Consider the following 17,500-nt stretch of genomic DNA (forward strand, 5'->3'; position numbering starts at 1 on the left):
TGATGAGCTGTTTCTAATATTTTGACCCCTAAGTCAGGTGACAAATGCTAGAAGTGATCAATATTTTTCGATGTGACTGCATGTCTTGGCAGTGTCGATCAAAAAAAGCGTCGATTTTGTAATGGAAGATTCCTATTGACCCGTGCTGGTGTACCTAATGAACTGTCCAGTGTTGTCTGAATTCCTGTCTTGTCTCTCAGCATTGGAGGTTACGGCTCGTTTGAGGATGTCATCACTTTGCCCAGTAAGTTTGTCCTCCTCGTGACCTGCCCCCTCGCTAAGCGCTCACTTCCTGTGCGTGCGTGTGTGTGTCAGACATCATCAAGCTCTTCAATCCCAGCCTGCTGGGCGCTGCTCGGGGGAAGACGGTCCACGGCATGGAGGCCCACATCAGCCAGACGGGCCTCAATTTGGCTGTGACAGGACACAACACTTTGTAAGGTTGCAGCCTTGAAGTCCGCCTGCTTTTTCTGTTGCCATGGCAACCGACACACTTGCTGGTTTGCCTTCTTCATCGTGTTGTCAAGCTAAAATTTATTTGCGTGTAATTTATAATAATAATCTTCCTCTTTTTCCGTCTAGCAATCTCCCCAGCCAGACGAGGCATTTGATTGACACGCTCAGAGGTTACGAGGTTCGTGTGCAAATGAAAGATGTCTTCATGTTTTCAAACAGTGCAAATACAATTGGGCTGTTTCAGGATCACACTTTGTCCATTTTAAGATTTCAATGTTCGATACATGAATCATGCAAGTGTAAAATGAAGTGGTACAAAGCAGTGGAACTTACTTTGTCATAGAATTTATCTGTCCCAGGTTCAAACTTTCTTTATACTACACATGAGTACTAAATATAAGATTGTAGCTATATTATTCATGATGTAGAAGTGCCTAATTTTATCAAAATGAATCAAACTGTGGTTGTCAAAGTGTTTCTAAACCACTCAAAAAATATTGAAACACTTTTAGAATAAAAAAAAAAAAATCAGACATCACATGTCATTTTTTACTCTCTACTTGACTTACAAGTGTAAAAATAAGTTTACCATAACAAACAATTGTTCTTTTTTAATTTCAGTTTTTTTTTTTCACTCAGAATTCTGCCCACTGGTCTCTTTTGTGAAAGTGAGAACAGAAAAACAAAAAACTATTTTTTTTGGTGTTCTTAAGTTTGAGTTTTGATCAAATCTGAAGTCAAAATTCAATCAAACGAATATGATGGCAGAACTATTATATTATTGCATGTTACATTACATATTTATATGGTTTAATCAAGCAATCTTGCTGTACTTTATGCCCACTCTTGCTTTATTCATGTATTATTGATATAATTAGGATTATTATTTATGTCCTGCAGGGGTTGAACTTCGAGAAGGACTGGAAGCTTCTGACCATCCTTATGGGCATGAACGACATCTGTGACTATTGCAAAGACAAAGTAAATCTTTCCGACATCATATCCATCAATATATACATCCATCCATCAATTTTCTACCGCTTGTCCCTCATGATTCCATAAAATCATATCTTCAAAATTGAACATCCATCCCATAAAATATAATTTTACATAATTCAATGGAACCATATCATAGTCAATGATGAACATAATTCCATTAAATCATATACTGTACTTATTTTTTTACATGATTCCATGAAATCATAATCAATATTGAACATGGTTCCATGGAATTATATCATACTTAATATTTTACATGATTAGAAATTATATAAGCAATATTGCACATGAATCCATGAACTCATATCAATATTTTACATTATTCCATGAAATCAAATGATTATTTTAAATAATAGTATACATTCAAATCATAAGCAATATAATCAAGAGTGGGCATGCTTCCTTGAAATGATAACAATATTTTACATGATTCTATTAAATCATATCAGTATTTTACATGATTCCATTAAACCATATAATTATTTGTACATGATTCTATAAAATCATATAATTAATATTGAACATGGCTCCATGAAATCATATGATACGTATTAATATTTTACATGATTTTGTGAAATTATAAAAGCAATATTGTACATGGTTCTATGAACTCACATCAATATTTTACATGATTCCATGAAATATGATTATTTTACATTATACGCTGAAACCATATCATAATCAATATAATAATATAATCAATAGTGTGCATGGTACCTTGAACTGATTCTTTGAAATGTTATCAATATTTTATGTGATTATATGAAATCTTATCAATATTTTACATGATTACATTAAATCAGGGGTCACCAACGCGGTGCCCGCGGGCACCAGGTCGCCCGTAAGGACCAGATGAGTCGCCCGCGGGCCTGTTCTAAAAAAAAAATTTAAAAAAATAAAAAATAAATAAATAAATAAATATTTTTTATTTTTTATTTTTTATTTTTTTTTAAATTAAATCTATATAGAAAAAACACAAGATACACTTTCAATCAGTGCATCAACCCAAACAACCTCCCCCATGCACACTCATCCACACCCACTCACACAAAAGGGGTTATTTATTTCCAATATTCTGGTTCCCACAACATAGACAACACATCTGCAAGGGACACAGTCCCTGAAGCACACATGATTGTATAGGCTGCTGGTCCACTAACATTTTCATTAATTACTATTTTTTATGTAATTATTTTTATATTGTTTTACTTTCTTTTTTATCCAAGAAAATGTTTTTTATTTATTTATCTTATTTTATTTTATTTTTTAAAAAAGGGCCTTATCTTCAACAGACCAGGTTGTCAATGAAATTAGATTTGTTTAAAGGGTTTTTTAAACCAGGCCCAGTCCAGATAATGTCCAAGTCGGACTCAGCAACACACACCTTCATTCATGTACACAGAAAAAAATTAGGGAACACAACAGATTGCATATAATTTATAACCAAAATTACATTTTCAAAATAAGCATTTATGTACAGTCCAGATTATGTCCAGGTCACTCAAATTAGGGAACACAACAACAGATATCATATAATCTATAAACATAATTATACTTTCAAAATAAGCCTTTGAGGACTTCTCATCTTTTTTTTAATGTTTTTTGGCATCATTATCGTTTTCAACCATGTAACTTTCTAAAGTTAGAAAATACTGAATAAATGTTTTAAAGAAAGTAATACTAAGTGAATATCTGTTTTTGGCCTTAAAAATAAACATTTTACCGAGTACTATAATTAAATTGACTAAATCATGATTGTCAATGAACTCTCCTAAAATAACAGAAACCACATTAAGCTTCATAAACAAACCAATCCTTAAACACATTTTTTCAACTTCCACCCAAAACAAAGACACAATATGACAATACCAAAACAAATGCAGGGTGGATTCAGGCTCCTGACAACAAAATCGGCAATCATCTGACTCTGTCATATTCCATAATTTTAACATTTTCCCTGTGGGTAAGAAGTTATAAATAATTTTAATTTGAAAATAACGATTTTGCACATCGATAGTGGTTTTATAGATTAGTTTGAATATGGCATCCCATGGCAACGGGCAGTCAAAAAAGTCCTCCCATTTTCCATTTGTGTTGTATGAGGCAGCCTTCAAAGATTTCTTTATTAAAAAAAAATTATATATTTTTCTATTTATTTTAGTTCCTTTTTGCCAACTAGAATTTCTTATTAGAGGTTTACAAACTAATAATTTAGTAGTTCCATAATTAATTATTTGTTTCCATCTTTTCCCAATTACTCCAGTTAGTTGATAAAATGAAAAGCTTGAGCAAGCATCACCATACATAGCTCTAAATTCATCATACTTCATAATTTTACCATTCTCATTGATAATATCATTGACAAAAATGATTCCTCTTTCAAACATATTTTTCCAAAAGAAAGGCTTTCCATCTATTACAATATTAGAGTTCATCCATATTAACTGCTGCAAAATATCGTCTCTTTTTTCTGGCACATAAAATTGAAAACACCACTATGAGTGGATTGTTTCCTTTATGAACCCCGCCATGTTTCCCAGCAGACTCTCTGGGAGGGGATCACTTGTAAAAAAGGATACAATTTCTTTTGATACAGTACATGTTTTTTGTCGAACAGGACATTTGTGTACCACTCAATGTTTAAATACATCTTTGGAACAATTGATGCTTTTAAAGACAGACACATAGCTTCAAGGTTGAGAAGTTTCAGGCCCCCATATTCATACTCTTTGTACAAAACCTTTCTTTTAATCTTTTCTGGTTTGCCGTTCCAGACAAAATCGAAGACCCTCCGCTCATAATACTTAAAAAAGTTTTGTGATGGAGCTGGTAATGACAAAAACAAATAAATAAATTGAGGAATAATTAACGAGTTGGCAATAGACATTTTACCATACAAGGTTACGGATTTCCCTTTCCATAATTGCATAATTTTGTCCAGCTTTCTTAGTCGATTATCATAATTTACTGAGCCTAGATCTTCCAGATTTTCTGGGACAACAACACCAAGTATGTTAACTGGTCCATCTGTCCACAAAACAGGCACTTTGCATTCCATTCGAAAGGACGTTCCCTTTAGATTTCCGATCCTTAACATTTTACATTTATCATAATTAAGCTTAAGGCCAGATTGCTGTGAAAATATGTCCAAAAGATTAAGAAGGTTCCGCAAACAATGAGGAAAAATCTTATCTTTGTGAATCAGCCTTTTCTGACATGAACTTGATCAAGAACAAACACAGAACACGCCTCACTGATGCACATCTGCAAGACTCACTCAGAGTTGCAGTGTCAAGTTACACACCAGAGTACAACACACTAGTTAACAGCATGCAATGCCAGGCTTCCCACTAACTGACAAAGAAACAGATAACAGATTTGGTGTCCAGTTCAAAGTGTGACATGATTTAAAAATTTGAGAGTTTACTTTTGTATTTTACATGAGTTATTATTTGTACAAACATGGTGCAAAGTAATTCATGATTTGTTAAAAAATGTTAGTGGCTAGCTAGTTAAAATGGGATATTGTGATTTCACAAGACTGTCTTAGAAGTGATCATTTGAAAATGTTCAATTTGAAAAATGTGCACTTAGAGAAAATATAAAAATAAAGTGTTGCATATTGATATTTATCTGTTTCTATATATATTTATTGTGAGAAATCATTAAGATGATCAGTGTTTCCACAAAGATAAATATAATTAATTATTAATATTAACAGAGTTAAAGGTAAATTGAGCAAATTGGCTACTTCTGGCAATTTATTTAAGTGTGTATCTAACTGGTAGCCCTTCGCATTAATCAGTACCCAAGAAGTAGCCCTTGGTTTCAAAAAGGTTGGTGACCCCTGCATTAAATCATATAATCATTATTTTACATGATTCTGTGAAATCTTATCAGTATTTTACACGATTCTATGAAATAATATAAATATTCAACATGATTCTATTACAACATGATACAATGAAAATCATAACATCAATATTTTACGGCAGTGGGTGTAAACTTTTTTTTTTTTTTACCAAGTACCACCTAAAAAACACTTTGCTTTCCAATTACAACCATAACAACCAACCTCAAAATACAGTAGCGTAGCAGGCTGAATTCATTAAAAACAAGGGAGAGGTTTTTTTTTTGACAAGTATATTTAATATTTTGGATAATGTAACATTACAAACAGTTTGAACAGCAACAGTGTTTGAACATAGGAAAATATAACACTGTACTTAAAAATCAAATAAAAGTTTTGGCCTACCACAGTTTGAGAATGACTGTTTTATGGAATTTCCATGAAATACTACACATATTAAACATGATTCCATGAACTCATAATGATTTTTCATGATTACAGTAAAGCATATAACTGTTTTATGATAAAGCGCTGACGTTCCTTGCAGGCTCTCTTCTCAGCAGAGAACTTCCTTCACTACATGAGCGTGTCATTGGAGATGCTTATGAATGAGGTCACCGAAGATGAAAACTTAATAATTGAACTGTTTTTTTTCATTTGCATTAAAAGTGTTGTCTTTGTGCTCCTTGAGGTTCCTCGAATGATTGTGAACGTAGTGCAGATTCTTCCCATGCAGACTCTCAGAGAGGTGCACAAGCCCACACCAGGCTGTCTGCTGCAAAGGTGAGTTTGCACCAACATACAGTACATCCTCATTAGAATAATCATAATTAGCATATAGTACATACTCATGCTTGATTTGTTAACTGTATATTTAAGAACTTTATTTAATTAAACCCAACAATTCCTCTGTAGTCGTCTGGTGTGTGGTGTACAAAGGTGGCTGGAGGCAACCTCCTCCTGCAGTTTTTAATGAACTCCACAAGATGGCAGTAGCTGCATTTGAAGTAGGATGAAGGATCAGCACGCAGCAGTTTTATTTTATTTTTTTTAGCTCTGCATGCACTATAAAATGTTACTACTCCGCTCGTGATTTGAAGTTGTTTACAATCCACTTAATGCTGACTCAGCACGTTACTCCTAATACTGTACAACATTGTTTGTGTTGTACTTGTTCATAAATGAACATGTTCAGCACTTGCTCACACACCCCAAATCATTTTAAAGAGAATTCACTTGCTCAATATGCACGAATGAGCCAATGAGAATTGATTTCAATGAAAATCTCTGCTTTGATTGGAGCGTCCATGAAATCATATTATCAATATTGAACATGATTTAATCAAATCATATCAATATTGAACATGGTTCCATCAAATCATATCAATATTGAACATGGTTCCGTCAAATCATATCAATATTGAACATGGTTCCGTCAAATCATATTAAGACTGACATGATTCCAACAAATCATATAATAATGATCTGATTCCATTGAAAATCATATAGAAAATAATTGCATAAAATCATATCAAGTCAAGTCAAGTCAAGTCAAGTCAACTTTATTTATATAGCACATTTTCAACAACTTTTTAGATTGCACCAAAGTGCTTTACAGGTTAAAAAAGCATGGCGCAAACAAAAAACAAACAAATGAAAAATGAAAAAAAAAAAAAAAAAAAAAAAAAAAAAAATATCCTTAATATTGAACATCCATCAATTTCTACCGCTTATCCCTTTCGGTATTGCGGGGGGTGCTGGAGCCTATCTCAGCTACAATCGGGCGGAAGGCGGGGTACACCCTGGACAAGTCGCCACCTCATCGCAGGGCCAACACAGATAGACAGACAACATTCACACTCACATTCACACACATAATTCAAGGAAATCATATCAGTATTGCCATGATTCCATAAAATCATATCAATATTACACTTTATTCCATGAAATCATTTAATCAATATAAAACATAATTGCATGAAATCCTTAATATTGCACATGAATAAATACAATCACATCATCATTAGAAAACATAATTCCATGAAATTATATTACAAACCCTGTTTCCGTATGAGTTGGGAAATTGTGTTAGATGTAAATATGAACGGAATACAATGATTTGCAAATCCTTTTCAACCCATATTCAGTTCAATCAATCAATCAATCAATGTTTATTTATATAGCCCTAAATCACAAGTGTCTCAAAGGGCTGTACAAGCCACAACGACATCCTCGGTACAGAGCCCACATACGGGCAAGGAAAACTCACCCCAGTGGGACGTCAATGTGAATGACTATGAGAAACCTTGGAGAGGACCGCATATGTGGGTAACCCCCCCCCCCCCTAGGGGAGACTGAAAGCAATGGATGTCGAGTGGGTCTGACATAATATTGTGAAAGTCCAACACATCAGCGAAAGTCCAGTCCATAGTGGGGCCAGCAGGAACCATCCCGAGTGGAGACGGGTCAGCAGCGTAGAGATGTCCCCATCTGATGGACAGGCTAGCGGTCCACCCCGGGTTGGGAGCAGAGTAGAAAAGAAAAGAAAAGAAACGGCAGATCAACTGGTCTAAAAAGGGAGTCTATTTAAAGGCTAGAGTATACAAATGAGTTTTAAGATGAGACTTAAATGCTTCTACTGAGGTAGCATCTCTAACTTTTACCGGGAGGGCATTCCATAGTATTGGAGCCCGAATAGAAAACGCTCTATAGCCCGCAGACTTTTTTGGGGCTCTGGGAATCACTAATAAGCCGGAGTTCTTTGAACGCAGATTTCTTGCCGGGACATATGGTACAAGACAATCGTCAAGATAGGCAGGAGCTTGACCGTGTAGTATTTTATACGTAAGTAGTAAAACCTTAAAGTCACATCTTAGGTGCACAGGAAGCCAGTGCAAGTGAGCCAGTATAGGCGTAATATGATCAAACTTTCTTGTTTTTGTCAAAAGTCCAGCAGCCGCATTTTGTACCATCTGTAATCTTTTAATGCTAGACATAGGGAGGCCCGAAAATGAAATGTTACAGTAATCGAGACGAGATGTAACGAACGCATGGATAATGATCTCAGCATCGCTTGTGGACAAATTGGGACGAATTTTAGCGATATTACGGAGATAAAAGAAGGCCGTTTTAGTAACACTCTTAATGTGCGACTCAAACGAGAGAGTTGGGTCGAAGATAATACCCAGATTCTTTACAGAGTCACCTTGTTTAATTGTTTGGTTGTCAAATGTTAAGGTGGTATTATTAAATAGATGTCGTTGTTGAGCAGGACCGATAATCAGCATTTCCGTTTTCTTAGCGTTGAGTTGCAAAAAGTTAGCGGACATCCATTGTTTAATTTCATTAAGACACGCCTCCAGCTGACTACAATCCGGCGTGTTGGTCAGCTTTAGGGGCATGTAGAGTTGGGTGTCATCAGCATAACAGTGAAAGCTAACACCGTATTTGCGTATGATGTCACCTAGCGGCAGCATGTAAATACTAAAGAGTGCAGGGCCAAGAACCGAACCCTGGGGAACTCCGCACGTTACCTTAACATAGTCCGAGGTCACATTGTTATGGGAGACACACTGCATCCTGTCAGTAAGATAAGATTTAAACCAAGACAAGGCTAAGTCTGACATCCCAATACGCGTTTTGATACGCTCTAATAAAATATTATGATCAACAGTATCGAAAGCGGCGCTAAGATCAAGAAGCAGCAACATAGATGAAGCATCAGAATCCATCGTTAGCAATAGATCATTAGTCATTTTTGCGAGGGCTGTCTCCGTAGAGTGATTTGCCCTGAAACCGGACTGAAAAGGTTCACAGAGATTGTTAGACGCTAAGTGTTATTTAGCTGCTGTGCTACAATTTTTTCGAGGATTTTCGAGATAAACGGAAGGTGGGACACCGGCCGGTAGTTTACCAGGAGATCAGGATCGAGGCTAGGTCTTTTGAGTAGAGGATGAATAACCGCTTTTTTAAATGCTAGGGGAACAGTGCCAGAGGAAAGTGATACATTTATAATATTTAACACTGATGGACCTAGTAATACAAAAAGCTCCTTGATAAGTTTCCCAGGAATTGGGTCAAGTAAACATGTTGTTTGTTTTGTCCCATTTACACATTTTGACAATTCCTCCAATGTTATTTCATCAAAGAGAGAGAAACTATTTTGAAGGGCGGTATCCGTCGTATATACAGTCGTATCTGTGTTAATAGAACCCAGTTGTAGCTGAGATGCATTGTCTTTAATCTCTTTTCTAATTACTTCAATTTTCATTAAAGAAATTCATAAAGTCATCTGCTGAGTGGGTGGAGCTACTGGGAGAAGTCCCTTGTTGGGTTAGCGATGCTACTGTACTAAACAGAAATTTAGGATCATTTTTGTTGAGGTGGATGAGATTTGAGTAATATTTAGCTTTAGCTGAGGTAAGCATGCGTTTATAAGTTATTAAACTATCACACCATGCTTGATGGAAAACCTCAAGTTTAGTCGCACGCCATTTGCGTTCCAACTTTCTACATGATAATTTCTGGGCTTTAGTTTCTTCTGTAAACCATGGGGTACGCCTTTTAGGGGCCCTTTTTAGCTTTAGCGCTGCTACACTATCAATGGTGTCGCGTAGGGCGTCGTTAAAGTTGTTAGTGAGGTTATCAATAGAGCCCACATAATTTGGGAATGGTGCCATTACCGAAGGCAGTAGGTCAGTAAGAGTCGTCGTTGTGGCAGCATTAATGTTGCGGCTGCTATAGTAGTTATTATTATTATTATTATTAGTTTGTTGACAATGAGTCAGAACTTCGAATTTTATAAGGTAACGATCGGACATTACTTTAGTGTACGAGAGTATCGTAACTTTAGAGGTGGTGACACCCCTGACAAGCACTAGATCTATCGTATTACCGTTGCGATGCGTGGGTTCATTTATTATTTGTGTAAGACCACAGCTATCAATTATAGTCTGGAGCGCCACGCATGGAGGGTCCGATGGGGTATTCATATGGATATTAAAGTCCCCCATTATGATTATATTGTCGGCGTGCGTCACTAGGTCAGCAACAAACTCTGAGAATTCACTGATGAAGTCCGAATAGGGCCCAGGGGGGCGGTAGATAACAGCCAGGTGGAGAGGCAGCGGTGTGACAAACCTCAAAGTGAGCACCTCAAACGAGTTATATTTATTATTTAGGTTAGGTGTAAGATTATAGTTTTCATTGTATATTAGTGCGACACCCCCTCCCCTTTTAAGAGGTCGGGCAACATGTGTATTGGTATAGTTAGGAGGAGATGCCTCATTTAGCGCAAAAAAATCGTCTGGTTTGAGCCAGGTCTCGGCGAGACCAACGACGTCAAGTTTGTTGTCTCTAATGATTTCATTAACTAATAACGTTTTGGAATATAATGATCTTATGTTTAAAAAGCCCATATTATAGGTAGTGGGCTGTTTTGAGGATTGTTTGTTGAAATTATCCGAAGTAGCAATATTAATAATGTTGCGTTTATTATGCGTATTGCACTTTAAATAGTTTCGACCATATCTAGGAATTGATACGACGGGGATATTCAGATTGTTTGCTTGATGTTGCGATAAACTGAACGCATCATAGTTAGCTACCTCAGTACAATGTATGTCTGCCTCTGACACGGTCACAAAAGAAAAAACATTATGTGAGTTGTGTTTTATTCTAAGAGAATTGCTATGTGTGCAGGGATTATCCAGCCTGACGCCGGCTAGTTCTAGTTTAAATGGCTTCTTACCCGGAGACTCCACGCTTCTTTGGTTAGCTTTTCTTTTTGTTGTTAGCCCAGCTCGGCATCCCCGCTTCTGCTTCCGCTCGCACCGCTTATGTCGTCTCCATTGGCGGTCACCGCTAGCACTTGACTCCGCTGCTACAAAGGCCGCTCGATGTAGCCCACAAAGTATTCCCATGCTAGCGAGGAGGTCCACCGTACATGCATCTTTCAGTCTATAACGACCCGATCCATCCACATCCAGAATTGTCTGTCGGTCGTATGTGATCACAGAGTGTTCACGCTTTGAGCCAGCCATGAAATTGACAGAAATGACGGGTGTTTTTTTTGCCAAATCGCTCTACACTCCCAACATATTATATACAAAGACAACATATTTGATGTTCAAACTCAAACTTTATTTTTTTTTGCAAATAATAATTAACTTAGAATTTCATGGCTGCAACACGTGCCAAAGTAGTTGGGAAAGGGCATGTTCACCACTGTGTTACATGGCCTTTCCTTTTAACAACACTCAGTAAACGTTTGGGAACTGAGAAGACACATTTTTGAAGCATCTCAGGTGGAATTCTTTCCCATTCTTCCTTGATGTACAGCTTAAGTTGTTCAACAGTCCGGGGGTCTCCGTTGTGGTATTTTAGGCTTCATAATGCGCCACACATTTTCAATGGGAGACAGGTCTGGACTACAGGCAGGCCAGTCTAGTATCCGCACTCTTTTACTATGAAGCCACGTTGATGTAACACGTGGCTTGGCATTGTCTTGCTGAAATAGGCAGGGGCGTCCATGGTAACGTTGCTTGGATGGCAACATATGTTGTTCCAAAACCTGTATGTACCTTTCAGCATTAATGGTGCCTTCACAGATGTGTAAGTTACCCATGTCTTGGGCACTAATACACCCCCATACCATCACACATGCTGCCTTTTACACTTTGTGCCTATAACAATCCGGATGGTTCTTTTCCTCTTTGGTCCGGAGGACACGACGTCCACAGTTTCTAAAAACAATTTGAAATGTGGACTCGTCAGACCACAGAACACTTTTCCACTTTGTATCAGTCCATCTTAGATGAGCTCAGGGCCAGCGAAGCCAACGGCGTTTCTGGGTGTTGTTGATAAACAGTTTTCGCCTTGCATAGGAGAGTTTTAACTTGCACTTACAGATGTAGCGACCAACTGTAGTTACTGTCAGTGGGTTTCTGAAGTGTTCCTAAACCCATGTGGTGTTATCCTTTACACACTGATGTCGCTTGTAGATACAGTACAGCCTGAGGGATCGAAGGTCACGGGCTTAGCTGCTTAAGTGCAGTGATTTCTCCAGATTCTCTGAACCCTTTGATGATATTATGTAGCGTAGATGGTGAAATCCCTAAATTCCTTGCAATAGCTGGTTGAGAAAGGTTTTTCTTAAACTGTTCAAAAATTTGCTCACGCATTTGTTGACAAAGTGGTGACACTCGCCCCATCCTTGTTTGTGAATGACTGAGCATTTCATGGAATCTACTTTTATACCCAATCATGGCACCCACCTGTTCCCAATTTGCCTGTTCACCTGTGGGATGTTCCAAATAAGTGTTTGATGAGCATTCTTCAACTTTATCAGTATTTATTGCCACCTTTCCCAACTTCTTTGTCACGTGTTGCTGGCATCAAATTCTAAAGTTAATGATTATTTGCAAAAAAAATTTTTTTTATCAGTTTTAACATCAAATATGTTGTCTTTGTAGCATATTCAACTTAATATGGGTTGAAAATGATTTGCAAATCATTGTATTCCGTTTATATTTACATCTAACACAATTTCCCAACTCATATGGAAACGGGGTTTGTAATATTGAACATCATTCGTTTAAATCATATCCTTAATATTGTACATGATTCCATGAAATCATTTCATCAATATTAAACTTGATTCCATGAAATCATATAATCAATATTGAACATGATTCCATGAAATCCTATCCTTAATATTGAACATAATTGAATGAGATCATATACCGGTAATCGATAGTGGACATGATTCATTGAAATCAAATCATTAATATTGAACATAATGATTTAATGAAATCATATCATCAATATTAAACATGATTCAATGAAATCATATCAATACTGAACATGATTCCATGGACTCATATCACCAATATTGAACACTATTACGTTGACGTTGATGTTCTATGTTGTTTAGATCTTTCTGCTCTTGTCTCATCGAGCCAGCGAGTCGTTCTGCTGAGCTTGGGGAGCTAGTGGAGGTCAATCTGGAGTTCCAGGTAATAATTCTTAACGAGGTGATGCTGATTGTCATCATTTGATGATACTCATGTGGCGCTCTCCTATTGGCTGCTGGTCCTCAGAGGCGATTGGAGGCGTTGCTTCATGGTAACCACTTCTTCAGGGAGGACTTTGCTGTGGTCCTGCAGCCCTTCTTGAAACACGCCGACCCTCCTCGCCTCCCGGTAAGGCCGCACACGCCGTGACGTCACAGCATCTCCTCCAATCCTCTTCTTTTTGTGTCTATGAGCAGAGCGGCAAGATCGACATGAGCTTCTTCACACACGACTGCTTTCACTTCACCATTAAAGGCCATGAAGAACTGGCCAAAGGACTGTGGAACAACATGGTCAGACATGTAAACACTTCTTTTACTTTTTACTTGACTATTTACTTTTTTGCCTTTGGTTACTACTTACATTTGATTTACTACCTAATTATTACTTTCCTTTACTACTCACAGTTTTTCTTTCATTTTCTACTTTCAATTACTACTTACTGTTTTACTTTCATTTACTACTTTAATTTACTACTTACTGTTTTAATTTCATTTACTACTTTAATTTACTACTTACTGTTTTACTTTCATTAACTACTTACTTTGTTACATTTATTTACTGCTTACTTTTCATTCACAATATATATATTTTTACTGTCATTTATTTATTTATTTTCATTTACTGGTTTATTTGTACCTTTATTTACTACTTACTTTTTTACTTCACTACTTCTGTTTTTTAATATAATTTACTTGTTTCTTTTTTAATTTAATTTACTACTTTTTTTAAAATGTACTAGATGTTTCTTTTTTTACCTTAATTTAGTTCTTATTTTCACGTACTAGATAAACCTTATTTACTGTATATGGTTTCTACTCTCATTCCTACTTATTTTTCATTTAGAAAGTGAAGTGTTTGTTTGGACAGTTTCAGGCTGAGGGAGACAAGACGGTTGTTAGCAGTTTTTCTGACCCCATCAACCTCGTCTGTCCACCCATGGTGAGACTTGTCTCGATGTGAACTTTGACCCCATGCATTCTCCATCATAGTATATACATTGCCATCTGTAGCAGAATATAGACATACATATACTGTATATATATATTAATTATATTATGTCGTAAATACTAAATATATTAGTATTAAAAACATTATTATGATGTTTTATCATTATTTTGTATAGTATATGTAGTAAAATATGTTTGTATTGGCTATTTAATGTTGGTAATCATTTTATAGTATGATTATTATTAAAACTAATATTTATACCATTAATTATAATAAAATAAACACAAATATCTATTTAAATATTTGTATGCAACTAATTTTACTGATTAGCTGTTTTTTAAATTATAATATTATACATAATAGTTATAATTTAAAACTATTAAATAACACCATTAAATAACTTGACATTAAGAAACAAAAGTTTCTCAATTTATTTAATATCACAAATACTGTACATTATACATGTCTTTCTGTTTACTTGCCATATTAAATCATTACATTTTTAGCAGTGTGAAGTCAGTCATTCAAAATAGTTTTTTTACAAGAATTATGTAAAATACATGAGAATTATTTGAAATCGTAACCAGCTGTGTTTGGGGGTTTTTTCCAGCTAAATTTGGCATATTCTGTGAAATATGCTTTAATATCGGACATTGCATTGAACCTTAAAGGCCTACTGAAAATCACTACTACCGACCACGCAGTCTGATAGTTTATATATCAATGATGAAATCTTAACATTGCAACACATGCCAATACGGCCGGGTTAACTTATAAAGTGCAATTTTAAATTTCCCGGCAAACTTCCGGCTGAAAACGTTTCGATATGATGACGTTTGCGCGTGACGTCAACGGTTGAAGCGGAAGTATTCGGAGCCCATTGAATCCAATACAAAAAGCTCTGTTTTCATCTCAAAATTCCACAGTATTCTGGACATTTGTGTTGGTGAATCTTTTGCAATTTGTTTAATGAACAATGAAGACTGCAAAGAAGAAAGTTGTAGGTGGGATCGGTGTATTAGCGGCGGACTACAGCAACACAACCAGGAGGACTTTGAGAAGGATAGCAGATGCGCTAGCCGCCGACTTCACCTTGACTTCCTCCGTCCCGACGCATCGGTGATCGGGTGAAGTCCTTCGTCGTACCGTCGATCGCTGGAACGCAGGTGAGCACTGGTCGTGATGAGCAGATGAGAGCTGGCGTAGGTGCAGAGCTAATGTTTTTAGCATTGCTCTGTCGAGGTTCCGTAGCAAGTTAGCTTCAATGGCGTCGTTAGCAACAGCATTGCTAAGCTTCGCCAAGCTGGAAAGCATTAACCGTGTAGTTACATGTCCAGAGTTTGGTAGTATTGTTGATCTTCTGTCTATCCTTCCAGTCAGGGACTTATTTGTTTTGTTTCTATATGCAGTTAAGCCCGATGCTATCACGTTAGCTCAGTAGCTAGAGAGCTTCGCCGATGTATTGTCGTGGAGATAAAAGTCACTGTGAATGTCCATTTCGCATTCTCGACTCTCATTTTCAAGAGGATATAGTATCCGAGGTGGTTTAAAATACAAATCCGTGATCCACAATAGAAAAAGGAGAGAGTGTGGAATCCAATGAGCCCTTGTACCTAAGTTACGGTCAGAGCGAAAAAAGATACGTTCTGCACTGCACGCTAGTCCTTCACTTTCACGTTCCTCATCCATGAATCTTTCATCCTCGCTCAAATTAATGGGGTAATCGTCGCTTTCTCGGTCCGAATCTCTCGCTGCTGGTGTAAACAATAGGAAAATGTGAGAGGCACTTCCTCCGGTGTTGTTATGCTACTTCCGGTAGGGGCAAGGCTTTTTTTTTATCAGAGACCAAAAGTTGCGAACTTTATCGTCGTTGTTCTATACTAAATCCTTTCAGCAAAAATGTGGCAATATCGCGAAATGATCAAGTATGACACATAGAATGTATCTGCTATCCCCGTTTAAATAAAAAAAATTCATTTCAGTAGGCCTTTAATTCAAAACTTTGTCTGAATTTACCAAAATAAGTGTAAGAGCACATATAAGCAATCTAATCAATGTGTATTTTGTCAAATTTCATAGAAAATCTATAGGAATATGTATCTGTTGTAAAGTGAATCCAAAATCAATAGACTTCCCCTCTAAATGGCCATAAAGAAGTTCAAAGATAAATGTTGTGGTCTAAAATTGATCATCTCACATGCTGCATTCATGGAAGCTTGGGTTCAAGAGTGTTATATTTTGTCCATAGGAACATCCGTACATCTTCACCCGATCGACCTCGGCCAGGTCAGCCCAGCCCAGACTTCACCGCAGGCGTCAGGTTCCTTCGCTGGTGGTCATCTCCTCGCTGCTCTGGCTTCTTGTGGCGTTTAGGCATCATGGTTTTTTGTAACTTTGCACAGCAAGTGATTATGACACACAGGTAGTCATTCTAGCCGTCTGGACGAGAAAGTTTTTTACACTCATGTCGAACCTCGTCACGAAGTGTCCATAATGAAATCCACAAAACGAGAAGCAACAGTCAACATAACATCAACAATAACTTTTATATTGTGTTCATCTCGTAAAATCCACCTTGAGGAAAGCATTCTATTATATTTATAAAACTCTATTTTGACTGTTTTCTTTTTAAAACCAAAACATTCTTTAAAGCAACGGTACGTTCCAAACTTTAGGGACCGCTCATGATTTCCAGGCTACTCAGAAAAAAAAGATTAAAACATTACTGCTAGATTTAATGACTGAAAGTTAAAAAATATATATATTTTTTAGACTAAAATATGATCACATTGCACTTCAAAGTTTGTGGTTTCATTCCATCACAGATGTTTTTTGGTTTGTTTGTTTTTCTTTAAGCATATTCTACATATTTTAGCCTAAATTAAGCATTTTAAACATAAGAATGTTTAAATGTACTAAAAATGTCAATACTACAGTAGTATTGACCACTATGTGAGACCAAACCAATTCGAGTGTGCTGTTCAGTATCGTGACCACTAATTGGCTAAGCCACTAACAGCAGTACTATATCGTATTAACAGAGTGTAAAGGTGACTGTGTGGGTTTTATTTCATGTCGAGAGAGCTCTCATAATGTTAAAAAAGTATATTTAGAAAGTTGTAAACAGGTTTTTTATGATCAAGCTATGAAAATAATAGATTTTGGACATGTT

At 36.5% G+C, this 17,500-nt stretch overlaps 1 protein-coding gene across 3 annotated transcripts in view; it reads left to right on the forward strand.

Annotated features, from left to right (window-relative positions):
- si:dkey-177p2.18 (phospholipase B1, membrane-associated) overlaps positions 1 to 17,500 on the forward strand; it is a 32,018-nt gene that overhangs the window by 12,826 nt on the left and 1,692 nt on the right. Inside the window, exons 6-16 of one of the 3 annotated variants that reach the window (XM_062045124.1) lie at positions 201 to 244; positions 316 to 436; positions 583 to 634; positions 1,357 to 1,437; positions 5,853 to 5,918; positions 5,997 to 6,088; positions 13,239 to 13,320; positions 13,405 to 13,506; positions 13,575 to 13,679; positions 14,248 to 14,319; positions 16,577 to 17,500. The exon at positions 16,577 to 17,500 is cut by the window's right edge and continues 1,692 nt beyond it. In XM_062045124.1, the coding sequence (XP_061901108.1) occupies positions 201 to 244; positions 316 to 436; positions 583 to 634; positions 1,357 to 1,437; positions 5,853 to 5,918; positions 5,997 to 6,088; positions 13,239 to 13,320; positions 13,405 to 13,506; positions 13,575 to 13,679; positions 14,248 to 14,319; positions 16,577 to 16,720 (961 nt within the window). In that variant the 3' untranslated portion in view covers positions 16,721 to 17,500. Of the gene's footprint in view, positions 1 to 200; positions 245 to 315; positions 437 to 582; positions 635 to 1,356; positions 1,438 to 5,852; positions 6,089 to 13,238; positions 13,321 to 13,404; positions 13,507 to 13,574; positions 13,680 to 14,247; positions 14,320 to 16,576 lie in introns of all 3 variants that reach the window. The other 2 variants (XM_062045122.1, XM_062045123.1) reach the window with 2 other exon arrangements.

The sequence above is a fragment of the Entelurus aequoreus genome, linkage group LG04 (genome assembly GCF_033978785.1).
Source record: "Entelurus aequoreus isolate RoL-2023_Sb linkage group LG04, RoL_Eaeq_v1.1, whole genome shotgun sequence".
NCBI classification, from domain to species: Eukaryota; Metazoa; Chordata; class Actinopteri; order Syngnathiformes; family Syngnathidae; genus Entelurus; species Entelurus aequoreus.